Source organism: Aythya marila (assembly GCF_965140915.1).
Source record: "Aythya marila genome assembly, chromosome: 17".
In the NCBI taxonomy this organism is placed as follows: Eukaryota; Metazoa; Chordata; class Aves; order Anseriformes; family Anatidae; genus Aythya; species Aythya marila.
In genome coordinates, this window is record NC_139058.1 from 94823 (window position 1) to 112019 (window position 17197).

General features: G+C 37.3%; 1 protein-coding gene across 1 annotated transcript in view; it reads left to right on the forward strand.

Annotated features, from left to right (window-relative positions):
- The window catches only part of KREMEN1 (kringle containing transmembrane protein 1), a 62369-nt gene extending 45507 nt beyond the window's left edge, over positions 1-16862 (forward strand). Inside the window, exons 20-26 of the mRNA XM_082774394.1 lie at positions 1320-1444; positions 2102-2255; positions 5147-5479; positions 6090-6248; positions 7982-8066; positions 8796-9000; positions 10134-16862. Of these exons, the coding sequence (XP_082630520.1) occupies positions 1320-1444; positions 2102-2255; positions 5147-5479; positions 6090-6248; positions 7982-8066; positions 8796-8958 (1019 nt within the window). The 3' untranslated portion in view covers positions 8959-9000; positions 10134-16862. The remainder of the gene's footprint in view (positions 1-1319; positions 1445-2101; positions 2256-5146; positions 5480-6089; positions 6249-7981; positions 8067-8795; positions 9001-10133) is intronic.
- The last annotated feature ends 335 nt before the right edge of the window (positions 16863-17197 follow it).

Below are 17197 nucleotides of genomic sequence, written 5' to 3' on the forward strand. Positions count from 1 at the left end.
ACACCTCATTACGCTACAAATTCCTGAGCAGGGGAATGGAGAGGGAGGTGTCAGTCTTTGCTTCCTGGTGACCGATGACAGGACATGAGGGAATAGCACAGAGCTGTGCCACAGGAGGCTCAGACTGGACATTAGGAAAAAATTATTTACCGTGAGGGTGGTGGTCCAACACTGGAACAGGCTTCCTGGTGAGGTGGTTGATGCCCCATGCCTGTCAGTGTTCGAGAAGCATTTGGACAATGCCCTCAATAATGTTTTCATTGTTGGTTAGCCTTGAAGTGGTCAGGAAGTTGGAATAGATGTGGTCCCTTCCAAATGAACTGTCTATTAATTTCCATTTCCATTTCCATTTCTATTGCTATTCATATATTTCTATTTATATATTTCTATTATTTCTAATTTCTATTTCTATTAATTCCAAGTATTTTAGCAGACATGACAATTAGACTGGAAATAAATAATGTTATACCATTAACACAGCAGTATATTGTACCACACATACTGTCTCGAGGAGTAATGGATAAATTTCAGTGTTTTGATGAAAAGTGCAACAATAAAAGAAAAATAGAAGACAAATCATGCACTGAATGGAAAAATCTCTCTTTATGATTGCCTAGTGTGATCAAGGAGACTCAAAACATTGTATCAAAACAGTATAAATAGATGTGTTATTTTGCTGTTGTTGTTTGTTTTATGTTCTTAAGCAGCTATGCTCATGTTAAATCTCTATATACATACTATAAAATAGTGAGAATTCATATCAGATTTTTAGTTTTTAATATTATGAATATCTCATGTAAATATACAGTCCCTCCCATAAAACTTAACCAAACTCCATCCTAAAACAATTTAGTTTTCCTTTCTCCAATACTATGTTTAGAAATTTTCTACAATGTAACTATTTTGAAGATTTGACAGAAAACATTGTTTAATTTACATTGTTAGAATGTACATGATCCTAGTTGAAAGAAAAAAAGGCAAAAAACCCAAACACAAAACCTCTGAACCCACTTAGTGCCCCCTCACCCCCCCACTGTTTCTATTACGAGAAATGAACCAGACGATTATCTTGTTTGTACTTCTACAGCTTACAGAAACCAATTGCAGAGTATTTTATTATAGGTTTATTGCTAAGTAGATGTGAGGCCATTTTATCACCTGTCATTTATCCCTGGGCGTATTTGTAAAACAAGGCAAGGATCTAGCTTAGAGTAACAGGAATTGCTTAGTAACAAGGTGGTAGACAAAGTGGTAGACAAAGTGTCTTGGGTTTATTTAGGAAAACCTTTAGAATGACTATTGTCTGTTATTTTTGCCAGTGCCAGGGAATCTAGGGTGTTACAAAGACCATGGAGAGCCACCACCTTTGACTGGCACCAGTGAGACCTCCAATAAACTTACTATCCAAACATGCATCAGTTCCTGCCGAAGTCAACAATTTAAGGTGATTTATTTGATGTACATTTACAAAATGTTTTCAAAGACAAAACATTTATGCCTAGAGCCCTCTGTTGCCTTTGTCTTTCTTTCCTTCTTTCCTTCTTTCCTTCTTTCCTTCTTTCCTTCTTTCCTTCTTTCCTTCTTTCCTTCTTTCTTTCTTTTCCTCCCTCCCTCCCTCCCTCCCTCCCTCCCTCCCTCCCTCCCTCCCTTCCTTCCTTCCTTCCTTCCTTCCTTCCTTCCTTCCTTCCTTCCTTCCTTCCTTCCTTCCTTCCTTCCTTCTCTTCTTTCTCTTCTTTTTTAAATGTTCAAACGGTCTAATGTTTCACTCCCACTCCAGGAGACCTAGCTCTTTCTCTCCATCCAGAACAATTTGGGCAAGCAACCAATTAGTAATAACTTGGATACCAGAAGAAAGTATGTTTGCTTATGCAGTTGTGATTGACAGGGTGCCCTAGTTGTGCTCCATTCCAGTTTTCTTTCTAGTTTTAAGTAGGATCCTAACAGATCAAACAAAAACAGTTTGTGATGGGACCTCTGACTGCTGACTTAACATACTTCTCCAAAGCATACATAATCTGCTGCCAGCTTTCTTGCTCATACAACCTCCTGGTGTTACGCCTTTAAATATCCCTCCCTTCCTTATGCATCTTTGTTGTCAAAGTTTGCAGGCATGGAATCAGGTTATGCCTGTTTCTGTGGAAATAATCCTGACTACTGGAGATACGGGGAGGCAGCCAGTACGGAATGCAACAGTGTTTGCTTTGGAGACCATACTCAGCCTTGTGGTGGGGATGGCAGAGTCATTCTTTTTGACAGTAAGTATTGAAACAGGCTGGGTTTTTCCCAAAGGAGAGGCTTCAAATGCTGAATAAATGAGGGGAAAGGGCTTAAAAGCAATGTTGCACAGAAAACAGCAAAGCACCTAATTCAGTGTAAAATAAAGCCACTTTCCACTTACATATAAAATTCACTTCCATTAATAATGTGAAATAGATCTTCTGAGAAATGATGCTTGCTCAGGCAACTGACTCATGGTCCAGTGTCTCTTATACTGGAGACTTAACACTGGTTTTTCTTTCCAGACAAGGCTTGCTGTAACCCAGTTACATAATACAAAGCACCATAATACAATTGAAATTGAGAGGTGTGTACAGCAAACGTACAAACAAGTTAGGTTGCTGTTATGATCATCACTGATTATATCATTTCTTATATTATTAAGTCCTCCTTTCTACTACACTTTTCAATAAACATACCAGCACCAGCTGTATAATGTAACTGGTCGACAGTATGAGTACTTGGTTGTCTGGCGGCTGTACAGGCTTCCGGTTTAGTTGGGGGTACTAGAACAATCCACAGTATGTAATGATATATCACTGCTTCTCAGATCTCAACTGCCTTCAGTGTTAGCTACCTCTAGCTACCTTTAAAGTCAAGTTATAAGTTTTCTGTAACTAAAAGCAGCATGATTTTCCAGCCTCTGAATACACAACTTAGCACCTCCTCACTCTAAAACTCTGGTTTCCATAAAGCAGGACAGAAAGATTTTTCACTTAGAGCAGGAATTAGTCATTCTACTCCCTCACTTCCAAATTCTCCCTAAGATATGAAAAGAAGTATTGGAGTTGTATATTGCTTTCAATATTGTAGTAGCACATAGGTTCATACTGCTATATCCTTTGTTTCCTTCTGCTCTTGGCCTCCCAAATTTGTCATGGTTAAAAGTATCCTTCATAGTTTTTCTTCTCTGGAATGGCCAAAGGCTCAACAAGGTGTTACCCTGCACTGTCTTTTCTGGTACGAACCAGAAATGAAAGAACTGGTATGAACCAGTTATATTTTTTCTGGTATGAACCAGAATGAACTGAGAGAGGGAAAGCATTTTCATTGCATATGGGGAATGCTGTGCTTTGTGGAGCATTAGTCATTAGCATGCTCAACATATTGCTGGTTTGTAGAATGCCTTCTGATTTGGTAGTTACAAACAGCACAGCCAAATATAACAATGCCTATAAGTTTTTGCGAATGATATCTCATTGTCAGATTTCAGTTCTATCAATTAAATCTATTCAAGCAATTCTATCTACTCAATTAAATCACCAGCTCTGTTAGCTTGGAGTAAGTGCCAAACACAAATTCTCTATGGGGCTTTGTATCTTCTGGGATCTTTCACATTCTTTCAATTCTTCTTTCATATTCTTTCAGTTTCTCTATGGGGTCTTTCATAGTGCAGCACTGAAGTGTGAGGTTTATTGTTCTGATCAGGCCTTGCTCCAGAAAAAAGTGAAGTGTTTTCACTTTATTTTCTGGCATACATGTTCTACTTTTGCTCATTCCCCCAACTCCCTTTTAATTTGTATTTATCAAAGCTCTTTCTCTTCATAAAGCCTATGAAAACTGAGACACATCAAAACACTTCAGTTCCTGTATTTCCTTTCTCACAGGCCACTTATTACAGGGCTTTAATTAGGCTTTCAGAGGGAATTCTATTTTGATCCTTCAGAACTTCAGGCTATGATATGGCTTGATCCAAACAATTTGGTCATGAAATAAATTATTATGTAATATAAAATATATATATCCCTTAAATACGCAATATATACACATCTGTACTGACACACTACATATATATAAATATACGTGCATGCATATATGCATCAAGTCGGTTGGCATTAGAATTTCTCTAGATTCATTGATGAATAAGTTTGCACTGGGAATCTGGACGGTTGTTAAGGATTATAAAAAGTCACTGGGCACATACTTGTTTGACTCTTCAAGATAATATTGTAGCAACAAATCTAAAAGATTTTTCCTTAGACTTCATAACAGTCACTTGCTTCTGTTACTTAGTGAAGGTATGGTCAAACTTTAATTAGACAAGATCAGGAGAGAAAATGCTTAAAAATACATATAAAAGGTCACAGAGATGATTAAGGAGTTAGAGCATCATTCATATGAGGGGATCATTTGGCCTTGAGAAAAGGCAGCTTTGGGGCTTGGGGTGGGAGTTAATGTGTATAAATACCTGATGGGAAGGTGTAAAGATGAAGCCACACTCTTCTAAGTGGTATCTAATGAATAGACAAGGCAACGGACACAAACTGAAGTATAGGAAATTTCATATCAACAAAAAGAAAGTCTTCTTTACGATGAGGGTAACAGTGGAAAAAGTTGCCCAGAGAGGCTGTCAATCTCCAGCCTTGGAGACTCAAAACATAACTGGACAAAGTGCTCTCCTTTGACACTCTTTTGAACTGGGGAATTGAACTAGTCTCCAGAGGCCCTGTCCAACTTCAGCTATCCTGTGAAGATTTTTTTTTTTCATTAAAGCTGGAAAATGATTTAAATGAGCCAACAGTGAGAATTACTAATCTACCTATCTTATAGAAATGGGGAAGTCCATGAATCAGTGATTTAGCTTTGATCCCAGTCCCTTAGGGGTGTGGGAAAAGGACCAGACAAGGACAAAGGATAGTTGTAATATTCCAGATTGATACTTAGGTCTCAGAGTAAGGAACCAAAATGAATGTATCCCAGGCAATAATGTGAGTCTGAAAGCCATCTTTTTTGGGGTAGCAAGTATGTTCCTTAAAGTCACATGAATGTTAGAATCTTATAAGAGTACTAAAGTTGTGCATAAGTAATGTATAACCTGCACTAGTTTCTCTTTTTCAATTTTTCTTCCTCTCCTCTTTGTTCTTCACAGCCCTTATTGGTGCCTGTGGAGGGAATTACACTTCTGCTACAGCTGTGATCTATTCCCCAGATTTTCCTGACACATATGGCACGGGCAGAGGATGTTACTGGACCATACAAGTCCCAGGAGCATCTCAAATCCACTTCAGCTTTGTTCTTTTTGAAATCAAAGATGCTACAGATATGGTGGAATTACTGGACGGCTATACCTATCATGTTCTAGCTCGTTTTAATGGCAAGAACCGTCCTCCCCACACATTCAACATCTCTTTGGATTTTGTTATTTTGTATTTTTTCTCAGATGAAATCAATCAAGCCCAAGGATTTGCTATCAGGTATAAAGGTAAGAAGCTAACTTTGCTCTTTCTACATTTCAATATGTTATTAAAGCATGTAATTTGCACAGGAGATTTCTGAAGTGGCAAAAAAAATATTTAAACCTCACGTCCACAAGTTTTTAATGCATCTTGTTGCCACTGTTCAGTAGGTAAAAGCTTCTGCTAAAATTTCTCTTAATTTGGAATACTTTAGTCATCTATGTCATAAATATCAGAATTTACGTTTTCAAAACGTCAATCCTACACATCTCTGCCTGTCAAAACAGGTTGGAAAATGGAAAAGAAGCTGGGGAAAAAATGGTAGTCCATCTGCACCATTGGTTCATCTCAGCTATTTCCAATAATCTACTCAGCTATAAAGTCCTCAGGAGATCAGGAAAAAACATTTCAGTCCTTGAGTTGTACCTGCTCTTATGATGAACAATTCACTTCCAGAAAAATTCTGAGAACCCCAGCTTGGTGAAGCACACAATTTTTCTGGCATCAGACATAATATGATTATTGGAGTTCTCTAAGTAAACCAGAGGGAAGCATATGCCTGTTTACAAGCACAAAGTAATGCCCAATTACATCTGTTAAGAAGCTGTTTATATAATCACACTGTTTTGTTTTCAGCTGTGAAGGACAGTGTGCATCAAAACAAGATTACAATGAATCAGACACTTTCAGAGAAGATACATGAACATGCAAATCTCAGTATCAATGCAGCTCGGTCATCAAAGATACTTTATGTCATCACAACCAGTCCAAGTCATCCTAGTAGCTCCATGCCTGGTAATATTACAAGGAAATGTGAAAACAGGAAAATTTTGTTTTGGCACAATCTAGAATCATTATCACCTTTGCCTCCTACCCCATTTTATCTGATCCACTGTGCCTCTTACTGATAGATGCCTGAAGAAGAATTTTCATGTAGTCTAATTATCACTAATTGCACTGATCTCATTGCTTTTCAAAACTGACTTCTCAGTATAAATCATTTAGAAATAATGTGAAAATGAGTCTTTGAGAATGAAAGCATATCAGAAGGATATTTATTTACTTTGATTTGTTACTTACTTTGTCTAAGTAGTAAAACCAAATGGCAAGTGAAAGCAGCCTCCTTACTAGAACTGGTTTCAGTGACCAGGGCATACCATAGGAGTGGCAAAAGGTGCTGAAAGAAAGTACAAGCACTTACAGAGTCTGGAATTAGCCTGAATGCTACATGCAGCCCAGTTATCCCAATTCACAAAAGCTAGAGCAAAACTACAGAGAGGGCTAGGCAAAAGTGAAGCAGGTTCGTCTTTCAAGAGATGTCGCTGAAAACTGTCAAGTATCTTGAGCTCATTTTCCAAGACATCCCTTCATTCAGGAGATTGTTAAATTGCAAATAACTGAAGACCGGAATATCATTATTGGTCTCATTTATCTTTAAAATACCTTGGGCACCTGCTTCTACATATTGATGAAGTTAGACTTTGGTCTCTCTATGCACACTCTAATAGTTCTGTAGTCCTGAAGCTATGTCTTCATTCCTGAAGTCTAAAAATGTGACTGCATGTTAGCTGCATATACCCAAATTAGACAAATTGTATACTGATGTAAGTGTAACTCCTGGCATTCCGGCATGCAGCATGGGTTGGAGACTATGGGAGTCAGAATGAAAAGTGATCTAATAATTTAAAATCTGTTCCCCTCCAATCTCAGTCTTTTAAGTAGTTCAGATGTTACACTGTGTCAAGCTATTCAAGTCCTGCTTGACCTGATGGTACCAAAAAAAAAATAAACTGGAATGCAAAATACAATGCCCAAGAGACTTCAGCATAAGGTAATAAAATAGGAGAGCACAAATACTGATCAACTGTCTCAGTAGACTCTAGAAAGGAAAAAATAAAGTGATTACTTTCATAATTACTGATATAAAACTAGGCCACCTGCTTACAAACATTACAGTTACTACTGGCAGCATATATGCTAGTATATTCCTTAGTCTGCTTTTTAATATTTCCCCTGAGTGAGTTTTGTTTACTTTCATAGATATATTAGAAAATTTTACTGGTATATGCTTTGGATTTTTGCAGTATTGATTTTTTACAGGGAGTAGTCCTCCATGGGAAAAAACATTCCAGATTGAGTTACACAGTTTCTGCCAGTTGTTACCTAAAGGCTTAATGTGTCTTCAAATTACAGCTTTGAATAAAGCATACAAAGGCTATGTGTTTCTTTTCTGCAGTATACCTACTTTAAAAATTGTAAGTAAATGAATGCACTGAGAGCTCCTCTCCTCTCCTCTCCTCTCCTCTCCTCTCCTCTCCTCTCCTCTCCTCTCCTCTCCTCTCCTCTCCTCTCCTCTCCTCTCCTCTCCTCTCCTCTCCTCTCCTCTCCTCTCCTCTCCTCTCCTCTCTCCTCTCCTCTCCTCTCCTCGCCTCCCTCCTCTTTTTTCTGTCTCCTCTTCATTCTGTCTTCTTCTCCTCCTCTCTCCTCTCTCCTTTCTCCTTCTTTTTGTTTTCATTTTTCTTCTTCAGAGTGGACAATATATAGTCTCACCGCGCTGCTCATCCTAAGTGTTACAGCCATATTGGCAAAGATATTTCTCCACATTACCATGAAGTAAGTATGAAGCTCTTTGCTTGATCTGCTGTTTTCTTTTGTATATTAGTGATGATGGATTTAATTGATGCAATAATTTCAAAATATTTGGTGCTCATCAAACCTGCAGTACTGTAAACTGCTGCCTTTAAACCAGTGCACTTAAAGATATTTTTCCACATTACCATTAAGTAAGTATGAAGCTCTGTACCAATTCTGGTATACTTAATTTCTCTGCATTATGATACTGTGAAACTAGTCATATTTAAAATCAAGTTATATGTTACATATTTGTATCCTCAATAGGATACTAATTAAGTACATGTTTTTAAAAAAACTTCCCTGTTTGCTAGGGTAGCATCTATTTAACTCATTGACTGAAATGATGGGTGAGTTTTGAACAAATCATAAATGTTGTGTTGTATTTACACACTACAAACTAACTTAAATATACAAGGACATTAATTAATAGTAATTAGTAACAGAATATGTACAGATATTAATTTAATTGCTTTCATTAGGGTAGCAACTATTATAGCAACAGTATGCCTTATTTGTCATTTGGTCCAAAAAGCAACCAACAAATCCTTCAAAAACCTATGTAACTGTGTACCAGGTAGAAAAAAACATATGGTCACAGATATAGAGGAACTCGTTAGCATTATCAGTGCAGCAATAATGCAAACATACTAATAATAGTAGCTTCCTGTGCACCTTAATACTTATTGTGAACTAACGCATGTTTCTTAGATCCCATCAAATACCATCTGCAAATGAAATGGAAGATTCCAATGAGGTTACTGCTGCTGGTGAGATCTGGAGTATATTTTACCAGCCATCCACATCAATATCCATCTTCAAGAAGAAGCTTCGAAGTCAACAAGATGATTGCAATCCACTAGTGGGAAACTGAATTGTCTTTTATTTTACAGGAACCAATCTTCTTAAAATCCAGGTGATTTAGAAATAATCCTTTTTTTTTTTTTTCCTTCCCAAACTCATACTTGTCTTCCAAAAAGTCCATTTCCAAAGGCCTTTGAAAGACTTTGCTTGATCTGCTGTTTTCTTTTGTATATTAGTGATGATGGATTTAATTGATGCAATAATTTCAAAATATTTGGTGCTCATCAAACCTGCAGTACTGTAAACTGCTGCCTTTAAACCAGTGCACTTAAAATACAAGTGAAAACCTGTAAAATTCAAAATATCTCACAACCCTGCCAAAAGTAATTGAATGATTATCTGCAGCTTGAGGACTTTTTGTCTTCCTGTGTCACTGTATTAATCAGGCCATTTTAGTCTCTTTATTCTCAAGGCTGAAGACAGAGGCGGATACTGATATCCCGTTCAGTTGCCACAGAAGCCAGAGTTTATTTGGTTTTAATGTAAACATCTCTAAATGGCACTATACAGTAAATTGGGAGTAAAAGACTGAGGAATTATCAGCCTGGTTGCCAATGCTCTATTTCTAGATTTTTCTGTTCCTACAAGCAGAGATATACAAACAAAAATCAAATCAAATTCAGGAGGCACACTCTCAATGGAGCTTCAGCTGCAAATGTGTCATTGGACTAATTCTCACTGGGTCAAGGTGTGCATGACACTTATAAACAAGTATGTATGTGTGAGCAGTCAGATTCACCAATGATTATGACAATTTTGCTCATAAAGTGTTCCTTTCAAAAACTATCATATGCCATTCTGAAGTCCTGCATTAACTTTGGATATGAGCTTAGGACTTCTTAAAGGATTGTTCAAGGAAATTATAAATCAACTAAATTTTTAGATAGTGAGACTAACACCAATTCTCACTCCAAGGTTAAAGGTATTAATCCTAGCAGCCTTAAATATTTACAGAGTTGTATTCTGCTGTCAACACCTATGCCAGGCTGTGCATCGGAAAACATGCACAACAGTTGCCTTGATAACTAACTGCTAAGAAAGTGTTTCCCTGCCTGCAAAATTAAAATGGCATTGCACTTTTAAGACTAATTATGGAAGAACTAAAATATCAGTGGGGATCCAATCTGTGAAATAATTTCTATTTGGTTGTAACAGACAGCATTAACTATTTTTTCTCTTTTGTAGAATATCTGTCTACCTAAATTGCTCAGACTCCTCATCCCACCACTGGGGATCAACAGTGAGCCTTTCAGCTTCAAGTCCAGCTCAGCAAGATACTTAGGAAAAACAGACAATACAGGTCAGATAGGTAGACTAGAAAAGTTTACATTAGTGAGCATTTCCTTAAACTATGTTAGAGTGACATTAAAGTACAGTACATGTAATTCCAGTTAGAACAAAAGGAATAAATATAAGTTTAAGCATACCAATACTCTATACACCAGACCTGTGATCTGAGAACTGCTCAATGCATCTGCAAAAGATAATGAAGAAAAGTAAGAAAATTGACACAGTTTGCATTCATTATAGTATTTGTCATTCTGTTTTTAAACTCTAAAGCCCTTCTCTTCATGGAGACTATAGTTTTCCTTCAAAAATTTGGGCATCTTTTAGATGGAACAGTGAAATATTGTGCCTTACTTGCCATTCTACATCTGGTCTTTTACCTGAACTGAATTAATTCCAACTCCATTTATGTACCATAGATGACTGCCACAATTGCACAATAAATGCTTAATAGAAAAAGGACTTTACTAAGCCAGCAGTTATGGAATTGTTTATATCAGAATATTATGGAAACATCTAGCACATATTGCATGAACTGCTGGAAAGGTTACAGGAAAAAATAATTATAGTATTGCCAAAAATCAAGATTGGAAGTGTTGTAAAATATGCCAGTTCTCTCTTATGTGTCATCAGGTTGGACTAAAAAATATTGTCTGTTTCAGACCCAATGAAAAATTTAAAATTGCCTTTTTAACAGTCCGTGTTTGCATCATGCTGTGCAGTGAAAGAGTCTTTCAAAGATTTGTAGTGAAGCAAATTAATTTACTTCCTCTAGATGGTTATTCTGACTCATTAATGGACAGCTATGAAGGAGTCACGGAATAAACTAGATCCTTAAGAGTTAAGTTACGAGCACATTTTGAGGAAGCTTTGTTTTCTTGTTTTACCAAATGTTCTTGAGCAGTTAAACATATACAGTCAAAGGAAAATTCATACAGCAGTTAACTAATGCTGATAACCTGAAAAAACATAAGGAGCCTCCCATGACTGTTTTCTACCCACTGCAAAAGGAAAAAAAGGCAGAACATTTTTTACATCTCTTTTTCAGAAAGGATTTTAATTTCACTATTAAATTGGAGAAATCCCTTTACAAACAACAAGAAAAAGAATGATGATACTAGTGCAAAATTTAGAGAATCTAGAAACCGAGATCAGTTCCTCAGCTACCTTTTAAATAACTAAATATTTCACGTGCCTTTCTTAGGGAATGTTTATCTTATTTCCATACATAAGAGCCAGAGAAATAGCACTTACAGCAGATCAACGGGCCATGTCAACAATGAAAAAGACTAAGCTTATGGTATTGCACAGTACATTGGAAAATGCACTGACAAAAGTGTCAAGAAAATTATGTTCCCCAAAGTCTTTCAGACTGCCCAGTTCTAGATACCTCTACTACTAGGAAACAGATAGAAATGCACCAAGAGGATCCTTGTAGTACTTCTTAGTATATGTGCCTGAAACCATAAAGAACAGGCAGATCTCTGAAGGGTATTTTTGTTTCAAAACTTGATATAGTCACTTGTAATCCTAGCACAGACACTTCAGCAGTATGGTGGTATATGGCCAACATATACCATATACATCAATACAGCACTTTATGATATTTGCTATAAGGTTTTGGTAGAGGAAGAAAAGACTGACACACAACTGTTGTAATCCCACATGCTTCAGCACACAGCGATACATGCCCCTATGACATTAGCAGGTGAGCACTGACAGCTGGATGATGCACATAACTCTAAATGTCATTTCGTGTTTATAGCACTTCAACAAATTGAAAATAGCTGCAGAATGGGAATTTCTCTGCAATTTTATCTGAATGGCCTTCCAAACTCCTACCTAGTAGTTCTCTCAATAGGATGGACAGGCTGCAAATGTATTATTGGCCACAACTTCAAAGGCAACTGTTTTGACAATAATACCATCATGAGGAGTTGCTTCTCACATACACACATTTCAGCCCCTGCGCCCTTCCACACTTTGTTTTGCTGGTATGCACGGCTATGTAGTAGTGCAATAAACTGATCAGGTTAAAAGTTACCATCATTGTTTCTTCACTTAGTTAGACTAGAGTAGTTCATTCAGAAGGGACCTTCAGAGATGATCTGGTCCAAATTCCTGACCACTTCAAGGCTAACCAACAATGAAAACATTATTGAGGGCATTGTCCAAATGCTTCTCGAACACTGACAGGCATGGGGCATCAACCACCTCACCAGGAAGCCTGTTCCAGTGTTGGACCACCACCCTCACGGTAAATAATTTTTTCCTGATGTCCAGTCTGAGCCTCCTGTGGCACAGCTCTGTGCTATTCCCTCATGTCCTGTCATCGGTCACCAGGAAGCAAAGACTGACACCTCCCTCTCCATTCCCCTGCTCAGGAATTTGTAGCATAATGAGGTGTTCTCTCAGCCTTCTTTTCTCCAGACTAGACAACCAGGCATCTTCGGCCTCTCCTCATAGAGCATGCCCTCCAGCCCTTTTACCAGCTTTGATGCCCTCCTCTGGATGCTTTCAAGGACCTTAACATCTTGTTTATATTGTGGAGACCTGAACTGTACACAATATTCAAGCTGAGGTTGCACCAAAGCTAAACACAGTGGGAGAATCACCAGAATTGGCTGGCTATGCTGTGTTTAATGCACCCCAAAGTGCAGTTTGCCCTCTTGGCTGCCAGGGCACACTGATGATTCACGTCGAGCTTGTTGTTGACCGGCACCCCAGATCCTTTCTTGTCTCCCAGCTTTTACCAGTGAGAAATTCTCTTATCTATTGGGTGGTTACACAGAAATGTGAGCTATCTTAGCTATGTGGAGAATAAGCCATAGGAAAAAGAGAGGAGTGCACCAAAAGCAAGGGCAGTGAGTACTTATGGATGGCACTGCCACTGTAGCATTTTATGACATTGCCTCTTAACTTTATGCAGCATGTCAGTTACAGTAGCCTACAGAATATGTGGACTTTGGATGGTAACCAGCTGGAAAGGTGGCCTTCCTAATTCAAAATCTACTTAAAAAAATAGGTTTGTTTGTTGACTAAATGATTTTATATGTACTTTTGTCTTAATATTGTTATGTTGGAGGGAAAATAGAGACTGTAATTTAAAAATGTGTGATCTGTTATCATAGTAATATATATATTTATATATGTATAGGAAATGTATTATTTAATACAGCATATTATGCTTGTATCTTGCTAACATTTCATAGGAAGAAAATATGTTAGATTACATTCTGAGAAAAAATAAATATTCTATACATTGTAACCACAGTAAAATTTGAAGATAATTTATTGATATATATGACTGGAAAGCACTGAGAATAGAGTAATGCAGACTCAATTTTGTTGCAGAATAGGTGCTGATGAAACAATTGCTTAAGATGCTCTGTCTTCCTTTGAATCTCATGCCTAGATTGTAAGTGTATTTGGCCATTCATCAGATGCTGAAAATCCATCTGCATGTATTTTCAGGACCATTTTAACATCCAACACCTTCATCTGCTTTTTCAATCAAGCATTAACAAAATCATCTTATTTAAGACATGTTTCTGACAGTTTTTCTATAGCCAGTACAGTTTTGAGGAATTTTAAAAACACTGCTCATCCGGACAACCCAACAGTATTGCAGAATTATGGTCTCTGTATTCCAAGCTCCCCTGGCAATACTATAAATATGAGATTTTTTACTGATAGCCCTGGAAAATGAATCTACTTTCTGTAAGAGTACAGGCGAACACATCAGCAGACAGTTGGACTGCCACTAAATGAGCAGGACTATTCCAGTTCAATCTTCTGCTTAATAAGCTTTCTCAGGCAGTGGAAAAGACTGCCAAATATTTTCTAGTGCACTACTTTGCCTAATGGAAAGGTCTACTACAAAAACATAACTCCTGACAAAGACTTGCCCAACTATTACGTAATAGCTTGCAAATAAGTGTTTCACAATCCTCTCATGAAATACAATTCAGTGATAGTTTCACCTGAAAATTATTCTAGACATTTTTGAACAAAGTTATCATTCTACTACCTTGAGATCTTGAGAGTGAAAAATATAATTTCCTTCAGATTGTGTCATTTTTCTATAGCAATATCCCCACAACACATTTAATGCAACTCATTGTTTCTCATCTTTATTGAGCACTTGTGCTTTGGGATAAAATTAGGCATTCTGAATCTCAGTCTCAAGACAATTTACTGTAAATCCAAAGGATATCACATGAACCAAATAAGACTGTCAAGAAAACAGAACAAATCAAACTTGAAATTACTCACCACTGAAATATGTGTTGTGCCTACATGCGGTCATCTTGTGTTCAGCAAATGGCTGTAATTAACAATTATAAAAAATTAAATACAGTGAATTTCTGCATGAGTTATTAGCATTACTATAGTGTAGAAGAGAGTTGCGTAGCAGAGGCAGAAGTACTGTAGTTTACCAGTGGCTTGTTTGCTGTGGGGATTTGTAAGACTATTTGAGCTGAAAATGAAGAGGATGATTACATATGGAAAATATTTTATTGCTTTGAAAAGCTATTTCTGATGTAACAGCATATTGACATTTTCAGATGATATGTTTTCAAACTGTTAGAATTTATTATAATAATTATTTCAGGGTTTTCTCTACAAATTGTAACATCATCATGTTGCTAGCTAAAGGTAATGCTGCTTTCATTTTCTTGCAAAATTACTTTATTCTTTCAGTAATTTGTCCTTCTGACCAAAATAATGCTACATTTGCTCACAGGAAGCTTCAGCTTCATTTATGTAAATGTCTAAATACCAGTGTCAGGTACCAAAATCATCTCTAGCTTCACCTTTTAATGTCAGGACTCAAACTCTTACTTTTGTTTCAAAACAGTACTGTCATACAGGCATTGGCATCTTCTTATATAGAGGGTATTGTTCTGCTCTCCTTTCTTGGCATTAGGGTTGAGATGCCTCCTAAATATGTTTATTCTGGGAACTGTTGCCTTTTTTTTTTTTTTTTTTTTTTTTTTAACAGCAGTTTCATTCCCCAAGAGGAAAATGCATTCTTTATTCTGAAAGAAACGTTTTTTTACTAAGTAAGTTGTGGAAGCACAGAACCTCTATATCTAGATAAGGTCCACAAAAGATATCTGATTTCAGGTATACTGTTGTCTCCCTGAACAAAGACTTAGGGCAAGCTGGCTCCAGTTGTATGAACACAGACATATTTAAAAGATACTCTTAACACAAGGATCATAAAGAGCTTGTAGGCATAGAGAACACCAATAAATGCTGAGCACCGTGTTCTGAATGCACTACTGTGCAAAATATAACCACCTGTCTTAGGATGACAGATGTACCCCATATTGCTAAAGCAAACATGAGATAATATTACAGAAACACCAAGTATTTCTGTAATACACAATCTCATTAAGAATATTCTGCGCCTTCTCTTATTTTCCTACATGGAGGGTCCACGTTGGTTTATGGTGCCCATAGACTCTAATTTTGCCACAAAGTTATTCCTTAAATACTTAAAACCTCAGCAATGAAAATAACTTCCCCTTACAAATATATTTTTATAGCAACTATTTAGTCATTAAGAAAAAGTCACAACCAAGAAGAGACAGACTACCCCACCCCCCCCCCAAAAAAAAAAAAAAAAAAAAGTGCCACATTCAAGTTAAGCAAAAAAGAGGCATTTACTTTGAGAAGTGAACATGACTTGCCAGTGCTGCTTAGTTCCCTCTTGCCTGTTGCTGTTCCATTATTCTGCCCATCATCTCACACAGACCACGCTTTCTCATAGTACCTAAAATAAGGATGCTAATTGATCCTCATGATAGAAGGATTCCCAGCACATCAGACATGGTGTTTTCCCATATAATACAGATGGTTGGAGAGAATGCTCTCTTCTTGGGTGAATTCTGAGGTGAATGAATTACAGTGCACTTGAACAGACTTAGATGAAAGGTGGGGAACAGTCCAGGGAATTACCAGGTAGAACATATTTGTGAGATGGAAGAAACTGAAGAAGGAGATTGGAAGGGATTTTTGTGTGCGTGTATTGCAGTATCGGAAATAAATAACATAGAGGCAAATGATTTCAACAGTAGCATATATACATACATCACATATATATGTACGCACATGGAGATTGCTGTCCTCTACCTGTTACATACCTGAAAGCCACTCTCTTCTAATGTCTTTGGTCAAATTATGCCCTCTGCCGACAAAATAACTGATTTCAATTTCAGAGAAGCCTGTGATTTCATGATCCAGGGTATGGGCTTGAATCTAGCTTGACTATTCAACATCATTTATCTACTTGCATCCATCTGTATCATGCTGGCTCAGGTCCTAAAATAGTTCTAGTTCAGGACAAAGGATTATTTTTACCTGAAATTAAACCAGAAGTAAGTTCCTTTGCTATAAGGAACATGCAGGCTCCAAACATAAATGAGGAAGCCTTCCAGAAGGTGTGTGACACTCTATTGTGATTCAAGGCTTCAGTGGCTTTTATGACCCCCTCAAAGAGCCTCCATACAATACAGAGTCCAAAGTGATACCTTTTTAGTTAAAAACTACCACCTTGCAGTCTGAACTTCATTGTGTTTCCTATTGTTTCCTTCCCATGTCAGAGCTCTTAACCCCATCTTTTCCACAGCATACTCTGGTGTGCTAACTTCCCAAACATTCTCCTTTCCTTCTGTGTCCTATACTTTCTTCCCCTTCCTTCCTGTGTAGTCTTTGTTTTCCTGCAATGAAAATGTATAGCTTTCCCCTCCTCAACAGCAAGATCAACCACGTCTGAGCAGAGACCTTAAAGTGACAGGCAGCCTCATGCAACACTGATAATGGGTGAGACTACCTGGGGACAGTACTAGGAAGGAGATCAAATTGTCAAGTAATAACCTCATACTAAGCATAAAACCATACAGATAAATAAATCTGCTGGATATTCAAGTGTGGCACTTACCTGGAAATTTAAT